This window comes from Podarcis tiliguerta (genome assembly GCF_965153285.1).
Source record: "Podarcis tiliguerta genome assembly, chromosome: 17".
Lineage (NCBI taxonomy): Eukaryota > Metazoa > Chordata > Lepidosauria > Squamata > Lacertidae > Podarcis > Podarcis tiliguerta.
This window is the reverse complement of record NC_139550.1, coordinates 30,275,236-30,291,136: the sequence shown is the minus strand read 5'-3', so window position 1 is coordinate 30,291,136 and position 15,901 is coordinate 30,275,236. Positions and strand designations below refer to the sequence as shown.

The 15,901-nt window shown below is 46.6% G+C and overlaps 1 protein-coding gene across 1 annotated transcript; it reads left to right on the top strand.

Annotated features, from left to right (window-relative positions):
• The first annotated feature begins 1,359 nt into the window (after window positions 1-1,359).
• ATG4D (autophagy related 4D cysteine peptidase) lies at window positions 1,360-14,778 on the top strand. Its single transcript, XM_083420238.1, has 11 exons — window positions 1,360-1,537; window positions 3,020-3,321; window positions 5,765-5,848; window positions 7,000-7,173; window positions 7,646-7,979; window positions 8,940-9,004; window positions 9,146-9,294; window positions 10,351-10,429; window positions 11,304-11,380; window positions 12,670-12,789; window positions 13,377-14,778. The coding sequence occupies exons 2-11, from the start codon at window positions 3,102-3,104 to the stop codon at window positions 13,557-13,559; spliced, it is 1,485 nt and encodes a 494-aa protein (XP_083276364.1). The 5' UTR covers window positions 1,360-1,537; window positions 3,020-3,101; the 3' UTR covers window positions 13,560-14,778.
• The last annotated feature ends 1,123 nt before the right edge of the window (window positions 14,779-15,901 follow it).

The following is a 15,901-nucleotide window of genomic DNA, read 5'->3' as shown; positions in this document are numbered from 1 at the left end:
GTGTCCAAGGCTGGCTCTACCATTAGGCAGAGCAGGGCAGTTGCCTCAGGCAGCAGACGGAGGAGGGTGACAGTAGCAGCATCAGGCAGATCCGCCTCCTGGCCGTTCCCCTTGAGGCCTTCTTTGGCCATTCACCCCTGTTCCAGACATGAGCTTATGGTGTGCCACAGCCTGGGCCAGCCCCAGTTCCCATGCAAAAGTATATACAGTTGTACTCCAACTCCCAGAACCATTCGAAAACCAAGGCACGGCTTCCGATTGGCTGCAGGGGTGTGCTGCAGCCAACCAGAAGCCACAGAAGCTGTGTTGGACGTTTGGCTTCCGAAAATCATTCGAAAACCGGAACACTCACTTCCGGGTTTCCACCGTTCGGGAACTGATTTGTTTGGGAGCCAAGGCATTTGAGATTCAAGATATGACTAGAGAGAGAGAGAGTGGTTTCAAATTGAACAGCGCACACCGTGAATCTGGTTTGTGTGTCTATTTCATCCTTTAGTGCAGCTGTCTCTCTGTCATGGATGCATCAGCTTAGATTTCTGAAATTATATATAATGAAATGAAAAAGACGTTTAAAATAACCTTTGCAAAAAAAACCCAGAAGCTTTTCTTTTGGGAATTATAGGAACAGAACTACCTAAAATGTATAGAAACTTATTCATGTATGCTACTACAGCGGCAAGAATGTTACTTGTCCCAAAATGGAAAGAAGCAGAAGTCCCAGCGAAAGAAAAATGGATACATAAACTTATGGATATGCAGAAATGGTGAAACTTACCGGAAGAATAAAAAATCAAGATAACAATTTTTAAATAAAAGAATGGAAATGGTTTATTGAATATTTACAGATAAATGATAAACAGATAAAAACATTGGCAGGATTATTGTAATAACCGGCAGTTTCAGAAGGGTATATATTTAAAGAAGATGAATAAATGAGCAAATTTAAAGAAGATGAATAAATGAGCAAAATATGCAGATGATATTAAAAACAAATTTAAGGAACGGCAGAAAGAGGGGGAAGGAAGTCAAGTTTTGAAATGTTAAAATGATTGCTAAATTAGTGCAATGTATAAAATTAGTGAAACATATAAACTTGAAAAGTATAAATAAATAAACTATATATATATGATTTCTGAAATTGCAGGGGGTTGGTGGATCCCTTCCAATTCTATGATTTTTGCTCAACCTTGAGCCGCCCAAGATATTGTTGGACTACAACTCCCATCATCCTTGACCCCTAGTCCTTCCCGCTGGGGATGATGGGAGTGGTGGTGAGGCTCTCTAAGGTTGAGCTTTTCGTCCTCTACATTTCTATCTCTAGGTTCGCAGTGGGGAGAGCAGCCACTTCCGGCAGCCGTCTGAGGGCGAAGGACCACTTCCGCCCGGACGTCGGGTTGCTTCTCAGCTGCTTCCGGGGATCTAAGATGGCGGTGGCGCTGTCGCTGCCGCTCGCGGCGGAAGGGTCTCCCCAAGTCATGGCGGACTGAACGGCGGCTCGCCCCGGGGAAACGGGCTACCTCGTCCCATGCCCACCCAGGTTGGGTGTGAGGGGGTCCGGGGGGAAGCGGGGCTCGCCTGGGCCGTTTGTCGCTGCAGGAGGGAGAGGGGAAGGTTCCGTGGCGGTGGAATGGGCGCTGGTTGCTGGGGGCGAGTTGGGTTGCTAGGGCCACGCTTGCTGGGTTGAGAGGGAGAGAGCGGGAGAGGGTTCCTCGGCCGCTCCCGCATCTGCGAGGACTCGGCCGCTTAGTGGGGCATCGCCTGCATCTGGGAGCTCTCTGCCTATGGAGATCAAGCAGGCGCCTTTCCCTTCACTCTTTCTGCGACGCCTGGTGAAATAATAATAATAATATTAATAGTAATCATAATGATGATATGATTTATACCTCGCCCATCTAGCTGGGTTTCCTCAGCCACTCTGGGCGGCTCCCAACAGAATATTAAAAACACATTAAAAACTTCCCAATACAGTGGTACCTCGGGTTACAGACACTTCAGGTTACAGACACTTCAGGTTACAGACTCCGCTAATCCAGAAATAGTGCTTCAGGTTAAGAACTTTGCTTCAGGATGAGAACAGAAATCGTGCTCCGGCGGTGCAGCGGCAGGGGGAGGCCCCATTAGCTAAAGTGGTGCTTCAGGTTAAGAACAGTTTTAGGTTAAGAACGAACCTCCAGAACGAATTAAGTACTTAACCCGAGGTACCGCTGTATATTGCTTGAAATATGGTGCCTTTCACTTTCTCCCCCCACCCTGTTGTTACTGGTTTAGCTGGGGAGATGAAGGTGGTCAGTCTTTGGACTGATAAAAACCATGATTTACACCAGGGGCAGGCAACCTAAGGCCCATGGACTGGATGTGTCCCAATCACCTCAATCCAGCCTGCGGACAATCCGGAATCAGCGTGTTTTTACATGAGTAGAATGTGTCCTTTTATTTAAAATGCATCTCTGGGTTATTTCTGGGGCATAGGAATTCGGTCATTCCTCCCCCCACCCCCCCACCCCAAAAATATAGTCCAGCCCACCACATGGTCTGAGGGACAGTGGACCAGCCCATGGCTGAAAAAGGTTGCTTACCCCTGGTTTACACAGCTTTCATTTAAAGGAGGCAGAGGGTGCTTGGGGGGAGGGGGAGCTGTAGGATTTTCTCTGATTCCTTTCCACTCTCTTAGTCCAGTCTAAGATGAGCCACCTGCACAGTTGTTCTTAGTTCTGGTGCAAGAGATCCTTTAAACTAGAGATGCCAGGGATTCACAGCCATTGTTTGAAAAAGAGACAAGAGTTTGGGTGAATTCTCCCATTTGCTCTTTACAGCTTAGCGTCCCTTAAACGTTTTTCCTTGACACATCTCATACAGCTGAGCATGAAGGTTTGAGTCAGACAGACAGAGCAGGAGGTGGGGGTAACATGAGTCTTGTTTGCAAATGCATTGATTTGTACTTTAAAATGTTTGGGGCCTTTGGGCTTCCTTAGTTGCTTTGTTAGTGAGATTCTCACCCTTGTTTCTGATGCTTCTGCAGTTCTGCTTCCCTGGCGAGGCACATGGAAGTTTCATCCCAACCCCCCACAGAAGACGGAGCCTGCACTGGTCCCAGTTGTTAAATGAATTCCGTGTCACCCACCTCAGTGCAGTACTTAAGCCAGGATGAGCTGCGCCACTCAGACGGAAGGCAACTCTTTAATCCCAGGTCCAGCAGTCAAGGGGGGAACTACCCAGGGCTCTTCCCCGGAGGGGGTGCCGCACGCAGCCAACATAGCGAGCCTGACGAAGTGGACAAAATCAAAAGCAAGCTCTTCTCTGTCTGGAACAATGTGAAGTATGGTGAGTCAGACTTACAGTTGTTGCATGGAAATTAAGGGAAATTATCCTTCTTCTGCTTAGTCCTCCACTTGACAAGTTTAAATAATGTTTGTGCTTCCTTTAAGAGGGAAAACCCCACCAAAGTTGGCATACAATTAAATTGCAGCATCGTACAATTATAAAAATATTAAAAGCTAGAAAAATGAACCATAAACTTCTAGCCCCAATATTCCAAAATATAGTAGCAGTTTCTGGTTTTAAGTCAGAACAAAAAGGGGGGTAGTGGTTGGATTCTCTTTTTCAACAATGCACCCTTATCTTAAAAAATGAACAATTGAAAATTGTTTATTGAGAAAGCTTTGTTAGCCACTAATCATCTATGTCTAGAATCTTAAACCAGAAATTAAACATGTATGCATCTCAATTGTGTTTTAATCAGGTTTTTAACTTAATGTTTAATTTATTTTTAAAATATTTTAAATAGTTGTTTTGAACTAATTTTGTTTTATTGTTTTTAAACCACTTTGAAGGTGTTTGGTTTTTTTTTGCAATCAAGTGGTATATAAATTTTATGGAATTAAATACTAAATTGGCAGTGTGCTAGTTTTAGCCTACAGTGACATAGAAGGTATGGCTCTGGGAGTACTCAGTAGAATTATTAGCATTTGGCTTTGTATGATTTTGGGAGACCCAGGATATCCCCAGATTTCAGTGTCATAAGGCTTGTGGGTAGAGGTTGTCTTTGAGAATCAAGATGGCCCCAAACTTCAAGACAATTTATAGCCTGCACTCTTGAGAGGCCTGATTCTCATGTTGGCCTTTGTCTTGTTGTGCCATGAAGTGACTTCCTTTATTTGGCACGACTTGTCGTGCCATGGAGTGACTTCCTTTGTTTGTGCTGCAAGAGCTCCTCTGAAATTCCTCCATATGTTGAGATCTGGAATTCTGCCATGTCCTCTGGGATATGGCAAATCTCCAGGTCTTGCAACAAAAGCATTCATTCATTGACAAAAGGCACTTTCATGCCAAGCTTACCCAAAATCCCTGTTAGATTTGGAGGCTGAGCACAGGCTTTTGATATGTCAGTATTTGTTTCTGAGAACAGCTGCCAAGTGTGTTTTTTACGAAAAGAGCAGAGAACAAATGTGTGTAGGAGGCTTACACACCTTGAACAAATATGGCTAGCCTTACTGGTCATGGGGTGGGGAAGATAATACGATTTGGAGAGCAGGTTCTACTTCTGTTTTCTTGTCATTAGCCTCTGCTGGGCTAATAAAGCTGTCACCTCTTGCATGCTTTTCTGGTTGGTTTGAGAACACCTCCCCTGCCAGCTTCTGCTTCTGCATTAGCTCCTTGAATCATGGCTGTGGAGAGTGAATGTGAGCACAGGTCTATCTGGGTTGGTGAAAATGTCCTATTAAATTCTACTTACAACACTGATTGTGTGTTTTGTGTTTACAGATAAGGATTTCATATCTTACCCCATGGCATTTAAAAACTAATCCAAGAGGCAGGGGTGGGGTTGGAGAGATTTAGTTCTGCTTTCTTTTTGTGTAATGTTTAACTTGATTGCTTTATTCTGGCGGTGGGAGCAGAAATCCACCGTATCTTCCCTCCCTGTATTTTCTCCTGCACTAAGAGCACCTGCATTGTATGATTCCAGGTAGCTTCTCTTGTCAGGCTTGTCAGGAATGAACAGGGGCAATTTGGATGGGGTTGCTTTTAATCTGTAGTTGAGAGGCTGAAAAAAAATAAAACATTTATAGTGCTCTTTCTACACCTGAGCACTGAGCTTCAGCACATTGTAGAATTTCCCATTGCAAGCACATGCTGGTGAATACTTTATCTGTTCATTTAAGTATTTATAAACCACACTTCTGTAGTAGTAGTAGTAGTAGTAGTAATAATTATAATTACTAGCCAGTGTTCACCATACAAAAGATACAATCATAAGAATGTCAATAAAGCATCAGTAAAAACTTCCATAAGTTGTGGTTGGTTAAAAGAAAATTCCCATTTCAAAGGCCTGTCTAAATAACACCAGGTGAGACTTAACAAAGTTGTTGCATGTGGAGAACGAGATCTGTTCATGCAGGCTATTCTTGGAGAGATGCTCCCAACTACAGCCATGCATTCACATACGTGAAGACTGAAGTGAATGTGAGAACGCAAACTGCAATAAATAACATTTGAGGGGTGGCTTCTAGTGCATTGGTGGATGTTTATTGGTGGGTAAGCTCTATGGAAGGCAACGTCTTAAGCAGAAGTGTGCAGGGAAAGGTGTTCCCTGTGCAGATTGTTATGCAGTCAGGGTGGGTGTGGGGAGTTCTGCCACTGGAGGCCACTGGTTAGGAGGCCAGGTCAAGCCTGGATCTCCATACGAACCCGCAGGAAGGAAGTGGAGGCCCAGTGTTGAATGCCACATGGCTTGTAACAAACCTACCTGCCTCCTTTTCCTCCCGAGGTTGGACGGTCAAGACCAAAACTAATTTCAGCAAGCTTTCCCCAGTCTACCTCTTTGGGCACATCTACCGCTTTGAACGTGAAGGTGAGTGGCTTGGGAGGCAGGGTGGAGGGGATTCCCAGAACTTGGGTTCATTTTTGTTTTGCAATGGTATTGTGCGGTTCCTTCATGCAACCTCTGCCTGCCTCTTCCTCTGACCCCCAACAAGACACTATTGATTTGGTGTAAAATCCCTCAGTCGATGACAATGGATGCATTTCTGAAAGAGGCTGCCAATCTTCTTAGCAGTGCAGGAGTACGGATAGGAGATGGCGAATTTGAAGATCAAGGCCAAGAAGTCCTTTCATGCCAGCCCTTTGTTGCTTTTCTCTCTCTGCCTCTTCTTTGTCTTGGATAGCCAAGGAGGGATTACAAGCTCATACCTGCCCTTTATTTCCTTAACGTTTGAGATGTATAGCATTAATTCAGTTTGTTCTGATCCTTATTCATTTATCCTAACTACTTGGATCAGGCTTCCTCAACCTTGGTCCTCCAGGTGTTTTTGGCCTACAACTCCCATGATCCCTAGCTAGCAGGACCAGTGGTCAGGGATGATGGGAATTGTAGTCTCAAAACATCTGGAGGGCTGAGGTTGAGGAAGCCTGACTTAGATGAAGAGGATTATCTTGACAGTACAGCTAGAGAAAGCGGGTGGGGAACTGGATCTGCCAGCAGATCCTTTGTGGGCCAGATTTGACAAGTGGACATGGTCACCCACCTGATGATCATCTGATGTCGCAATGACATTAGGGCAATGTTTCATTGGTCCAGCTGTTGTTGGACTACAGCTTCCATCATCCCTGACCGCAGGTTTGTGAAAAACCGCGTTAGGGGACAGGTACTCTGAATTGTCGGGACTTGGTGAGAGCCCTGTTGGGAACTGGCTGACCGCCTGTAGCACAGCCAGCTTAGCCAGTGCACAATCAGGACTTTGGGACTCACATTTGTGCACTGGCAGCCACAGTTCCGCCTGCCCATAAGATGTTAGGTGCGGGGCAGGTTTGGGGAAAACAGCCTCACAGGCCAAACTGAGACCTCTGCTGGTCCTGAACTTCCCCGTCTGTGAGCTAGAGGATCTCCCTGTAAATATGGCTGGGGGCATTGTGATGCACAAAGGAGAAGTTCTGCCTCTGGGCTTGTTTGTGTGCTGCTGTTGGCCGGGCCTCTTCCTTACCGGTCTCTGTTCTGCCTTACAGAGGATGTGGAGTGCTTTCAGAAGGACTTTGCCTCACGCATCTGGCTAACCTACCGACGGGAATTTCAGCAGTTAGAAGGCACTATGTGGACCACTGACTGTGGCTGGGGCTGCATGCTGCGCAGTGGTCAGATGCTGCTGGCTCAGGGTCTCGTCGTCCATTTCCTTGGCAGAGGTGAGAGGCACGGCTCTGTGTGCGTCATGTCGTGAGGGGATCCCTCTCGCCCGCCCCTTCCCATTCCCCTGCCCCTTCTTAAAGCATGCATTCACGCATGCAGGTATCTGCAGTGTGCCCCAGAATCCCGGAGCGTCCCAAAGAGCCATCTAGACTGAACAGCCCCTCCTCCCATTGCACCTGCCACCCCACCCCAAAATCGATAATTGAAGGAGAGTTGAGCAGTGGAAAAGTTTTTTGCAGGACAAATAGCACTACGAGTTGTACATAGTTGATTTCACTTGCAAAGCCAAATTGCTCGGGCCACCAGATTCAACCGCCATCCCAATCAAAATGTAGGCTATAATTATTTGCAGTCTTGAGCAAGTGAAACGGCCTTGCATTTGGGATGCTTCAATGTTTGGGTGGTTAATGGGAATGAAGGGTGCCCAAGTCCTTAGCCCGCTTTTTGGTTTTCTGTTCCGCTTTTCAGATTGGACCTGGTCAGATGCCCTTTATACCCCCCGTTTGGCGGAGATGGAGCCCATGAAAGCCACCCCTCTGCCCTGCCCCAGCACAGCTAACCTGCACCAGGTCCCACCTATCCCTACTGACAGGAGCAGGGGACCCTGGGAGCTGCAGGCCCCTAGGCGCGCCTGCAGCCCTGATGAACTGGAAAAGGAGCGTTACCACCGGAAGATTATCTCATGGTTTGCTGATCGGCCGCAAGCACCCTTTGGAATTCACCGTTTGGTTGAACTGGGGCACAGTTCAGGGAAGAAAGCAGGGGACTGGTATGGGCCTTCTATTGTAGCCCACATAATCAGGTGAGAGGCGATAAGACACAATCAATGATTTGACTTCCAGGAAATAAGTGGGGGTAGGGGTGTTCGATTTTGGCAAATTTTCACCAGGAATATTTGTGCAATGGGGTGGGGCAAATTGCCAGCTCTGATCAGGAGACCTATATTTGTTGTAAAAGCTCATTTGCCGAACGTTTTTGCCAATTATTGCATGGCTATGCTTAGTGCACAAGACAAATCAAGATGCTCGGCCAAGAATATTTAGTGTTTCGAGATTTGGCATTGCAAAGGCTTTCCAATCTACAGAACATCCAGAAATGGCCTGCCTCTGCCACCCCATTTTGACTGGGTTGTGGATCATCTCACTGCGTATGGCATCAGGCAATTCAAAGTTTAAGCCATGAGAACAGGCAAAGGTTTTATCTCATGAATGGGGCTATGAGACCACAGCGTTAAAATTAAGAGACAAGTCTTGGCCTGCTGCCAAGGATTGCAATCAAAGGATAATATGTGTCCCTCCAGAATGTTAAATTGTGTATTTCTGCACTGTGTGTGTATGTCGTTCTGACCCAGAAGTTTCAGCAAAAGGAACAGTTGGTCTTTTCTGCCCCCTTCCTTCCTTCCTTCCTTCCTTCCTTCCTTCCTTCCTTCCTTCCTTCCTTCTTGTGTTGATCCAGCAGTGTTTAGTCAGTGGGATTCCAGCCTGCCTCCTGCCTTTGAGTCTTTAGCACTTTGGCATTGTTGTTGTTTGTAGGGGGGGGGGGTTGAGGGAATTTTGCCAAGCATCAAAAGCAAAGGAGCCCTGAAGCTGACAGATGGGCTGCTCTGCTGCTCCACTTCCTTTGCTGACCTCGGAAGCTAGAAATCTATAGCTTCTTCCTTTTGTCCTCAATCCTCCGGTGGTGGTCTTGCAGGGATGAGGCTGGCTGGAGAGTGGGGTCGGGAGGCAACGCTGTGTTGAAGTGCACCTTCTCCCCCCTGCAGGAAAGCAGTGGATTGCTGTTCGGAAGCAGGCAACCTGGCGGTGTATGTGTCTCAGGACTGCACAGGTAAAAGGAGCTGAAAGGGGGTGGGGGGTAAGCAGCCCTGCGTGTGGCTCATGAAGCACCTGGGAGGTCACAGCCCAGGCAGCTGGGCTGAGATCCCCTTGGCTGCAGGACCTGAATTCCTTGCTCTGCTGCTTCCCATAGTGTACAAGGATGATGTGGCAAACCTGGCCAATAGAAGCAAAGACAGAACCGCGTGGGACCCTGGCGCCGAATGGAAAGCAGTCATCATCCTGGTGCCCATGCGGCTAGGGGGAGAGACGTTTAACCCTGCCTATGTGGACTGTGTTAAGGTGACTTGGGAATAGGTGTGAGATGGACTCCGGGACTCAAATGGGCACATCCTTGTTGGAATCCAGGCTGATGCCTCATTCTTCTCCCAAGCCAAGAGCAGGAAAAGAGAGGCAGACATGGTGGGGGGGGGTGCCTCTTTGGCTCTATGGGACGTGGGTGGCGCTGTGGTCTAAACCACTGATCCTCTTGGGCTTGCTGATCAGGTCGGCGGTTCGAATCCCCATGACGGGGTGAGTTCCCTTTGCTGTGTCCCAGCTCCTGCCAACCTAGCAGCTCAAAAGCATGCCAGTGCAAGTAGATAAATAGGTACCACTGTGGCGGGAAGCTAAACGGCATTTCTGTGCACTCTGGTTTCCGTCACGATTTTCCATTGTGCCAGAAGCGGTTTAGTCATCCTGGCCACATGACCCAGAAAGCTGTCTGTGGACAAACACTGGCTCCCTCGTCCTGAAAGCGAGATGAGTGCCACAACCCCATAGTCGCCTTTAACGACCTAACTGTACAGGGGTCTTTTACTTCTTTGACTCTATGGGATAGAATGAAAATGTAACAGTTCTTTAAGGAGGATTGTGCCCATTCTGTGGAAGGAAGGGTGGGGTGGGAGGTTCCTTTGCTGTGTAACGATGGCCAAGTTGTGTAGCCGCAACAGAGAAATTGCCTCTCATGAATGCAACTATTCAAGAAGAGCAGTGAATTAAACATGTTTGACTACTTGCCTGCCCACCCAAGTGCACTTACCAGTTGCATTCCTCTTGCCCTGCGTAATGCTCAAAGTGGGTGGTGGTGTTTGGTGTCTCTCCTGGTCATTCTGCATCAGGGCATAGCACAGAGTAGAATCACAGACTCAAGGAGTTGGAAGGAACCACCAGGGTCATCTAGTCCAACCCCCTGCAATGCAGGAATCTTTTGCCCAACATGGGGCTCAAACCGATGACCCTGAGATTAGGAGTATCATGCTCTACCAACTGAGCTATTTGTTTCCTTCCATCACTGGGCGACCCCTTGGAAAGGGAGCTGGTCGAAGGTGGTGTGATTTAAGTTCCTTTGTTGTGCAGGAACTTCTGAGGCTGGATTTCTGTATTGGGATCATTGGAGGAAAACCAAGGCATTCCCTGTACTTCGTTGGATATCAAGGTAATAGACTTCATTGCTGAGGTGCAGAAATGTCTGGTCTCCCTTCTCCTCCTCCAGATGTTGGGTTATTACGTGCTGCTTTGCTTTTCCCCAACAAGGGCAGGCACCCCAAATTCTCCACCAGAATGCTTCACCAAAATTGTTAGCATGACATTCATCCATTTCTGCGCATACATTTTCATCCATACTTGGTCACTCTTATGTGCTCGGTATGGACCAAAATGCAATTGCAGAAGTTACTGGATGTAAGTTAACATGCAGAACGCAGCCATTTTTGTTATTGGTTGTTGTTTCAAACATTGGAACTCGAACATCGCAAACCCAGAAGTAGGTGTTCTGGTTTGCGAACTTTGCCTCGGAAGCTGAACGTCTGGTGTGGCTTCCGATTGCCTGCAGGACACTCCTTAAGCCAATCGGAAGCCGTGCCTTGGTTTCCCAATGTTTCGGAAGTCGAACAGACTTCTGGAACGCATTCTGTTTGAAAACCAAGGTACGTAAACATTCGTAAACATTTCCTAGTGGTGCACAGTTTAAAGGTGTCCCTCCCTCCCTCATACCACCACCACACTCATTCATAAGACAAAATGTTGTTGTTATTTAGTCGTTTAGTCGTGTCCGGCTCTTCGTGACCCTATGGGCCAGGCACGCCTGTCTTCCACTGCCTCCCGCAGTTTGGTCAAACTCATGCTGGTAGCTTCGAGAACACTGTCCAACCATCTCATCCTCTGTCGTCCCCTTCTCCTTGTGCCCTCCATCTTTCCCAACATCAGGGTCTTTTCCAGGGAGTCTTCTCTTCTCATGAGGTGGCCAAAGTATTGGAGTCTCAGCTTCAGGATCTGTCCATAATTGATCTCCCACTTCTCTTGTCTTCCAGATGACACACTTCTGTTCCTGGACCCGCATTATTGCCAGCTCTTTGTGGACACCACTAAGGAGAATTTCCCCCTGGAGGTAAGCAGCTGCTTAGAGCTCCAAGATGGCATGGGAGCCAATTTGTATCATTGCACCTTAGGCACAACTGTGACAAAATATCCGAGACCAGGAGAAGAGACGGTGGAAGAACATTGGAAAAAGTTTAAAATCTATATATGGAAATAATGTAAAATTAATGAGTGTTAGAAAAATGTTGGAAGGGAAATATACGGCTTTAGTAGAAATGTTTTAAGGAATTAAGTATAAATAACTATTATAGTATTAATGGAGAATAAGGCTAAAATATGTTAAGACAATTATATGACAGAAAATAGCGAAAGATGGAAAGGATTTGCTGAAATAATTAATAGAAATGGAATACAAAAAGGGAGGTGAGAGGAGGTCGATGAAACAAGGGAATGAAAGAGAGGATATTGAGATGGTATGATGTGTGTTTTTTGAACTGTTTCTGTTTTTGTTTTGTTTAATGTGTTAATGTGTTGTGTATTGTTTATATATTGTATTGTATTGTTTTTTCTTTTGTTTTTTCTTCTTTTTTCTCTTTTCTTTTTTCTTCTTTTCTCCTTTTTATAAGGTTTAAAAGTAATAAATATTTTTTTTAAAAAAAAAACAACTGTGACAAAATAGTTAACCTTGCATCCGGTGTGGAGAGTTTACTGCTTAACTGCCAAAACATAAATGTGTTTTGTCGCTAAAACGTGAGGAAGCATAATAGCCCTTTTAAGAGAAGTATGGTAAAAAGTAGTCAAAGCAAGAGCTGGTGTTACATTTCTGACGCTTACAGAAGGAACAAAACTGGGAAAGGCATATTTTAATCAATGGAGTGAAAAACTAAAGGCATCTTAATTTTCCCTCAAGGTCAGTTCTGATACTTCGTTGAATTCTCTACATGGAGGAGAAACAGGAGAATCATTGGGTCTATATGCTCCCGATGCATTTTTAAAACATGTTTTGAGATGCAGGGTGATACTGAAGGCTTTACTTGTGCAAGATAATTTCTCCACTTGATTTTCCTTCTTGGCTGAGATCGGACAGGACACACGCGCACACACACACACACACACACACCCTGGTTGAACTTCAGGCACTTGGTAAATGCTCTCTGAAATTTCAGCAGGCATTTTGAACAAGATTTTCTGACTTCATGGATGATTTTAACTGATCATTTGCAACCTCATTATAAACCACTTAGAAGCTACGGTGCTCAGTGATGTATAAATTGGCGGTACTAAATACATAGTCTCTGGGTCACCTTGATGTGAGACAGCTCTGTGAACATCACGTTTTGCTGTGTCCTCTTTTTCCAGTCCTTCCACTGCAACTCACCCCGGAAAACAGCCTTCAGCAAGGTGGATCCCAGCTGCACCATTGGCTTCTACGTCAGCCACAGAAGGGAGTTTGAGGGCCTGTGCGTGGAATTGACACAGGTGAGGGTTATGTTTGCCTTGAGGCAACTCCAAGCCCTGCCAGTGGGGCCAGCTTTGAATTGATGTGTGGATCTGAAAAAACTCAACACTCCTAGGGTTTAGTGGGAGCAGGGTTTGCAGAATTCTGAAATGTGGAAATGTTGAGGGTGAGGATCTGGTTGAGGTGATTTGAGGCAATGATGGAAGTACATTGCCTCAATGGCACTCGTACATATTTGCTCCCGAATGCTGCAAACCCAGAAGTGAATGTTCCGGTTTGTGAACATTCTTTGGAACGTTCAGCGCGGCTTCCATAGCTTCTGATTGGCTGCATGAGCTTCCCTGTTTCCTGTTCATGGGCATTGTGAACTATGGTGTGTTTTTTTATGATAACTCACAAACGGAGAGGAAGATGTGCAAATTCTGTTGTACAGGGGTTCTACCACAAGGTGTTAGATCCCTGTAATTCTTCCCTGTACTTGGACTATCACAAAACAGAGAAGAAATAGACTCTAGCTATATTTTGTTCCGGCATAGAGACCTTCTCATGTTGTCTCTGCCTCAAGTATTCGGATTGTGCCAATTGTCCTCCTTTGTGTCTACTGCAGGTCCTCAATTCTGCGGCTGCCAAAGAGAAATACCCCATGTTTTCCATTGTAGATGGCTGTGCTCAGGACTATGGTTTAGAAGAGCTCTGTTCCCGATTCTCCCAGCAAACTGTGCAAGGGCAGCGGCCCAGCAAGAGGGGCAGGGCGAAAAAGGCAACCACAGAGGATTTTGTCGTCTTATGATCGCTGGCGAGGCAGCCCCAACACCACTGACATATTTATTTTTATTTATGTAGATGCCTACGGCAGCCCTCTCCCTTTTTGATCCAGGAGAGAGGGAGAGTCTCTGTGTCACTCTTGCAGTGACTTGTCTTCTGCTACTCCAGCCTGTAGCAGTCAGGTAGCACTCCATGTCAGAGGCTGCAATTGAAATGTCTTGTGGGGGTTACCAAACTCCTCGATCGTTAGGATGCTGCTAAAAGGAAGTCAAGACACTGGAATAACCCGCAGAACATGGGCAAGCGATATTGAGCACTGAAATGACTGTACAATGGCGAGAGCCAAGGCAGTTCACAGTGAGGAGAGGGAAACCTTTAGCAAGGTGGTTCTGGGTTGATTTTCTAAAAGTAGGTTTCTGTCTCTTCGACTGAGAGTTCAAGGCAACTTCATTAACTACACAGAGAACTCAGTCCTGAACTCAGGGCCAGGCTATTAACCCGTGCATTATTGCGCTCAAGTTGAGGTTCTTTGCTACTCTGCTTGTGTGGTTGCTTCTCCCCATCAATTTGTTTCAGTGCACTCCATAGGCCCATAAAAGAAGAGGGAGGGGCACAGCTTGTCTTGTCTATTTTTTAACTGAGGTGTATGTATAGAGACAAATCTGTATTCACTTAAGTTGAGGGATGAAGACTTTACAAGCTAGAGGTTGTTCACTGCTTAACAGGTGGCTGGGGAAGAACAAAAGAGACACAAGGCCTGCTTGGTTAATGATGTATTGGGTGGACTTGAATAATTAGTATTATGACATGGTTTCAAAGTGTAGAGGAAGGAGGCTAAAGAAGAGTGGAGGGGACAGTTCAGGTTAGTATCGGGGGAGAATAGGATTCCCTACAGAGATGCATCCCTGGGATAGATAGAGCCTTGCATATTGGTTGAGAGATCGGTGGCAAAAGGGTATTAAACAACCACCTGTATACTTTACACTGGAGACAGTTGCTTGAATTCTCTTTCCCCTCCCTGCACTTCCTCCTGCCTTATCAGTCTTTCTTCAGCAAAGGTTAGACTGACAACTCTCAGAAGTGGGCTTGGGTGCTCTTCTGCTTTTCTTAACTCAGGTGTGTTTGTGGTCAGCCAGGTTTGCTGTGTGGATGACTCTGCTGGCAACCCAGACTCCCCCCTTCAGAGGCAACACTCCTCCTTCCAGATCTGTTTGATCAATAAAAGCTCTGCTCCAACAGGTGTACTTTTACGGTGTAGCTTTTCATTGACCTGGCTACGACTCAGGAACCAGTTTACTGGCAAAAATCCTTGCTTCTCCAAACCAGAGACTGCCTGGTCCAACCCCCTGTTCTTGTAGTGGATTTGGATTTGATATCCTGCTTTATCACTACCCTAAGGAGTCTCAAAGCGGCTAAAAATCTCCTTTCCATTCCTCCCCCACAACAAACACTCTGTGAGGTGAGTGGGGCTGAGAGACTTCAAAGAAGTGTGTCTGGCCCAAGGTCACCCAGCAGCTGCATGTGGAGGAGCGGGGAAGCGAACCAGGTTCACCAGATTACGAGTCCACCGCTCTTAACCACTACACCATAGATGCCCATAAACAGGGTACAAGCCAGCAGTGGAGCTAGCCACTCGGACACCCTGAGCGTCACACATGCTGTTCACCCAGGGGTGGGGCAAACCACCCACGGGGGCAGATCAGTGCGGCAGCAATCCGCCCGGGGGGATTTTGTCATCCCCCCTCTGGGTTGACACCTGGGGCAGACCGTCCCCCCTTCCTACGCCCCTGGTACAAGCACAACAGCCGCTCCCCTGCCCTCCCCCCAAACTCCCAGCCTGTAGAGTTCAGACCATGACCAAACTCGTGGTACCTGCAAAGCAAATTACCAGCTATATTACCTGTGAAAGAGAAGAGCTCTTTGGCTACTTGCCTCCATATTAGGGTGGTTCATAGGCCGCAGCTGAAGCCTGCAATGAAGAAGTGTTTACGCCAAGTTGTATTCAGCATAGCACTAAGGTGAACATTCTCTCCCACCCATGGTGCCAGTTTGGGAACAGCAAGGGACATGATAGTGCAGAAGCCTAATTGAATCCTGCCCTTTGTTACGTTCCTAATGGGATCGACTCCTTGTAATCGGAAATACCATTAAGAGAAGCCTCAAGATCTCCTCCTACTCATAGACTTTGCCCATCTTCCTGAATGCACTGCTTTGTCCTTGAAAGTTCTCCAAGGCAGGCAAGCCAATCGCTTTGGAATTGACATGATGGTCCCTTCCTTTCTGAATCTAGGTGAATAGGCTGGGAAGACAAAGAGGAAGCAAATGCACTGCATCGCAGGCTGGATTGTGGGTGATAGAGTTTGGACT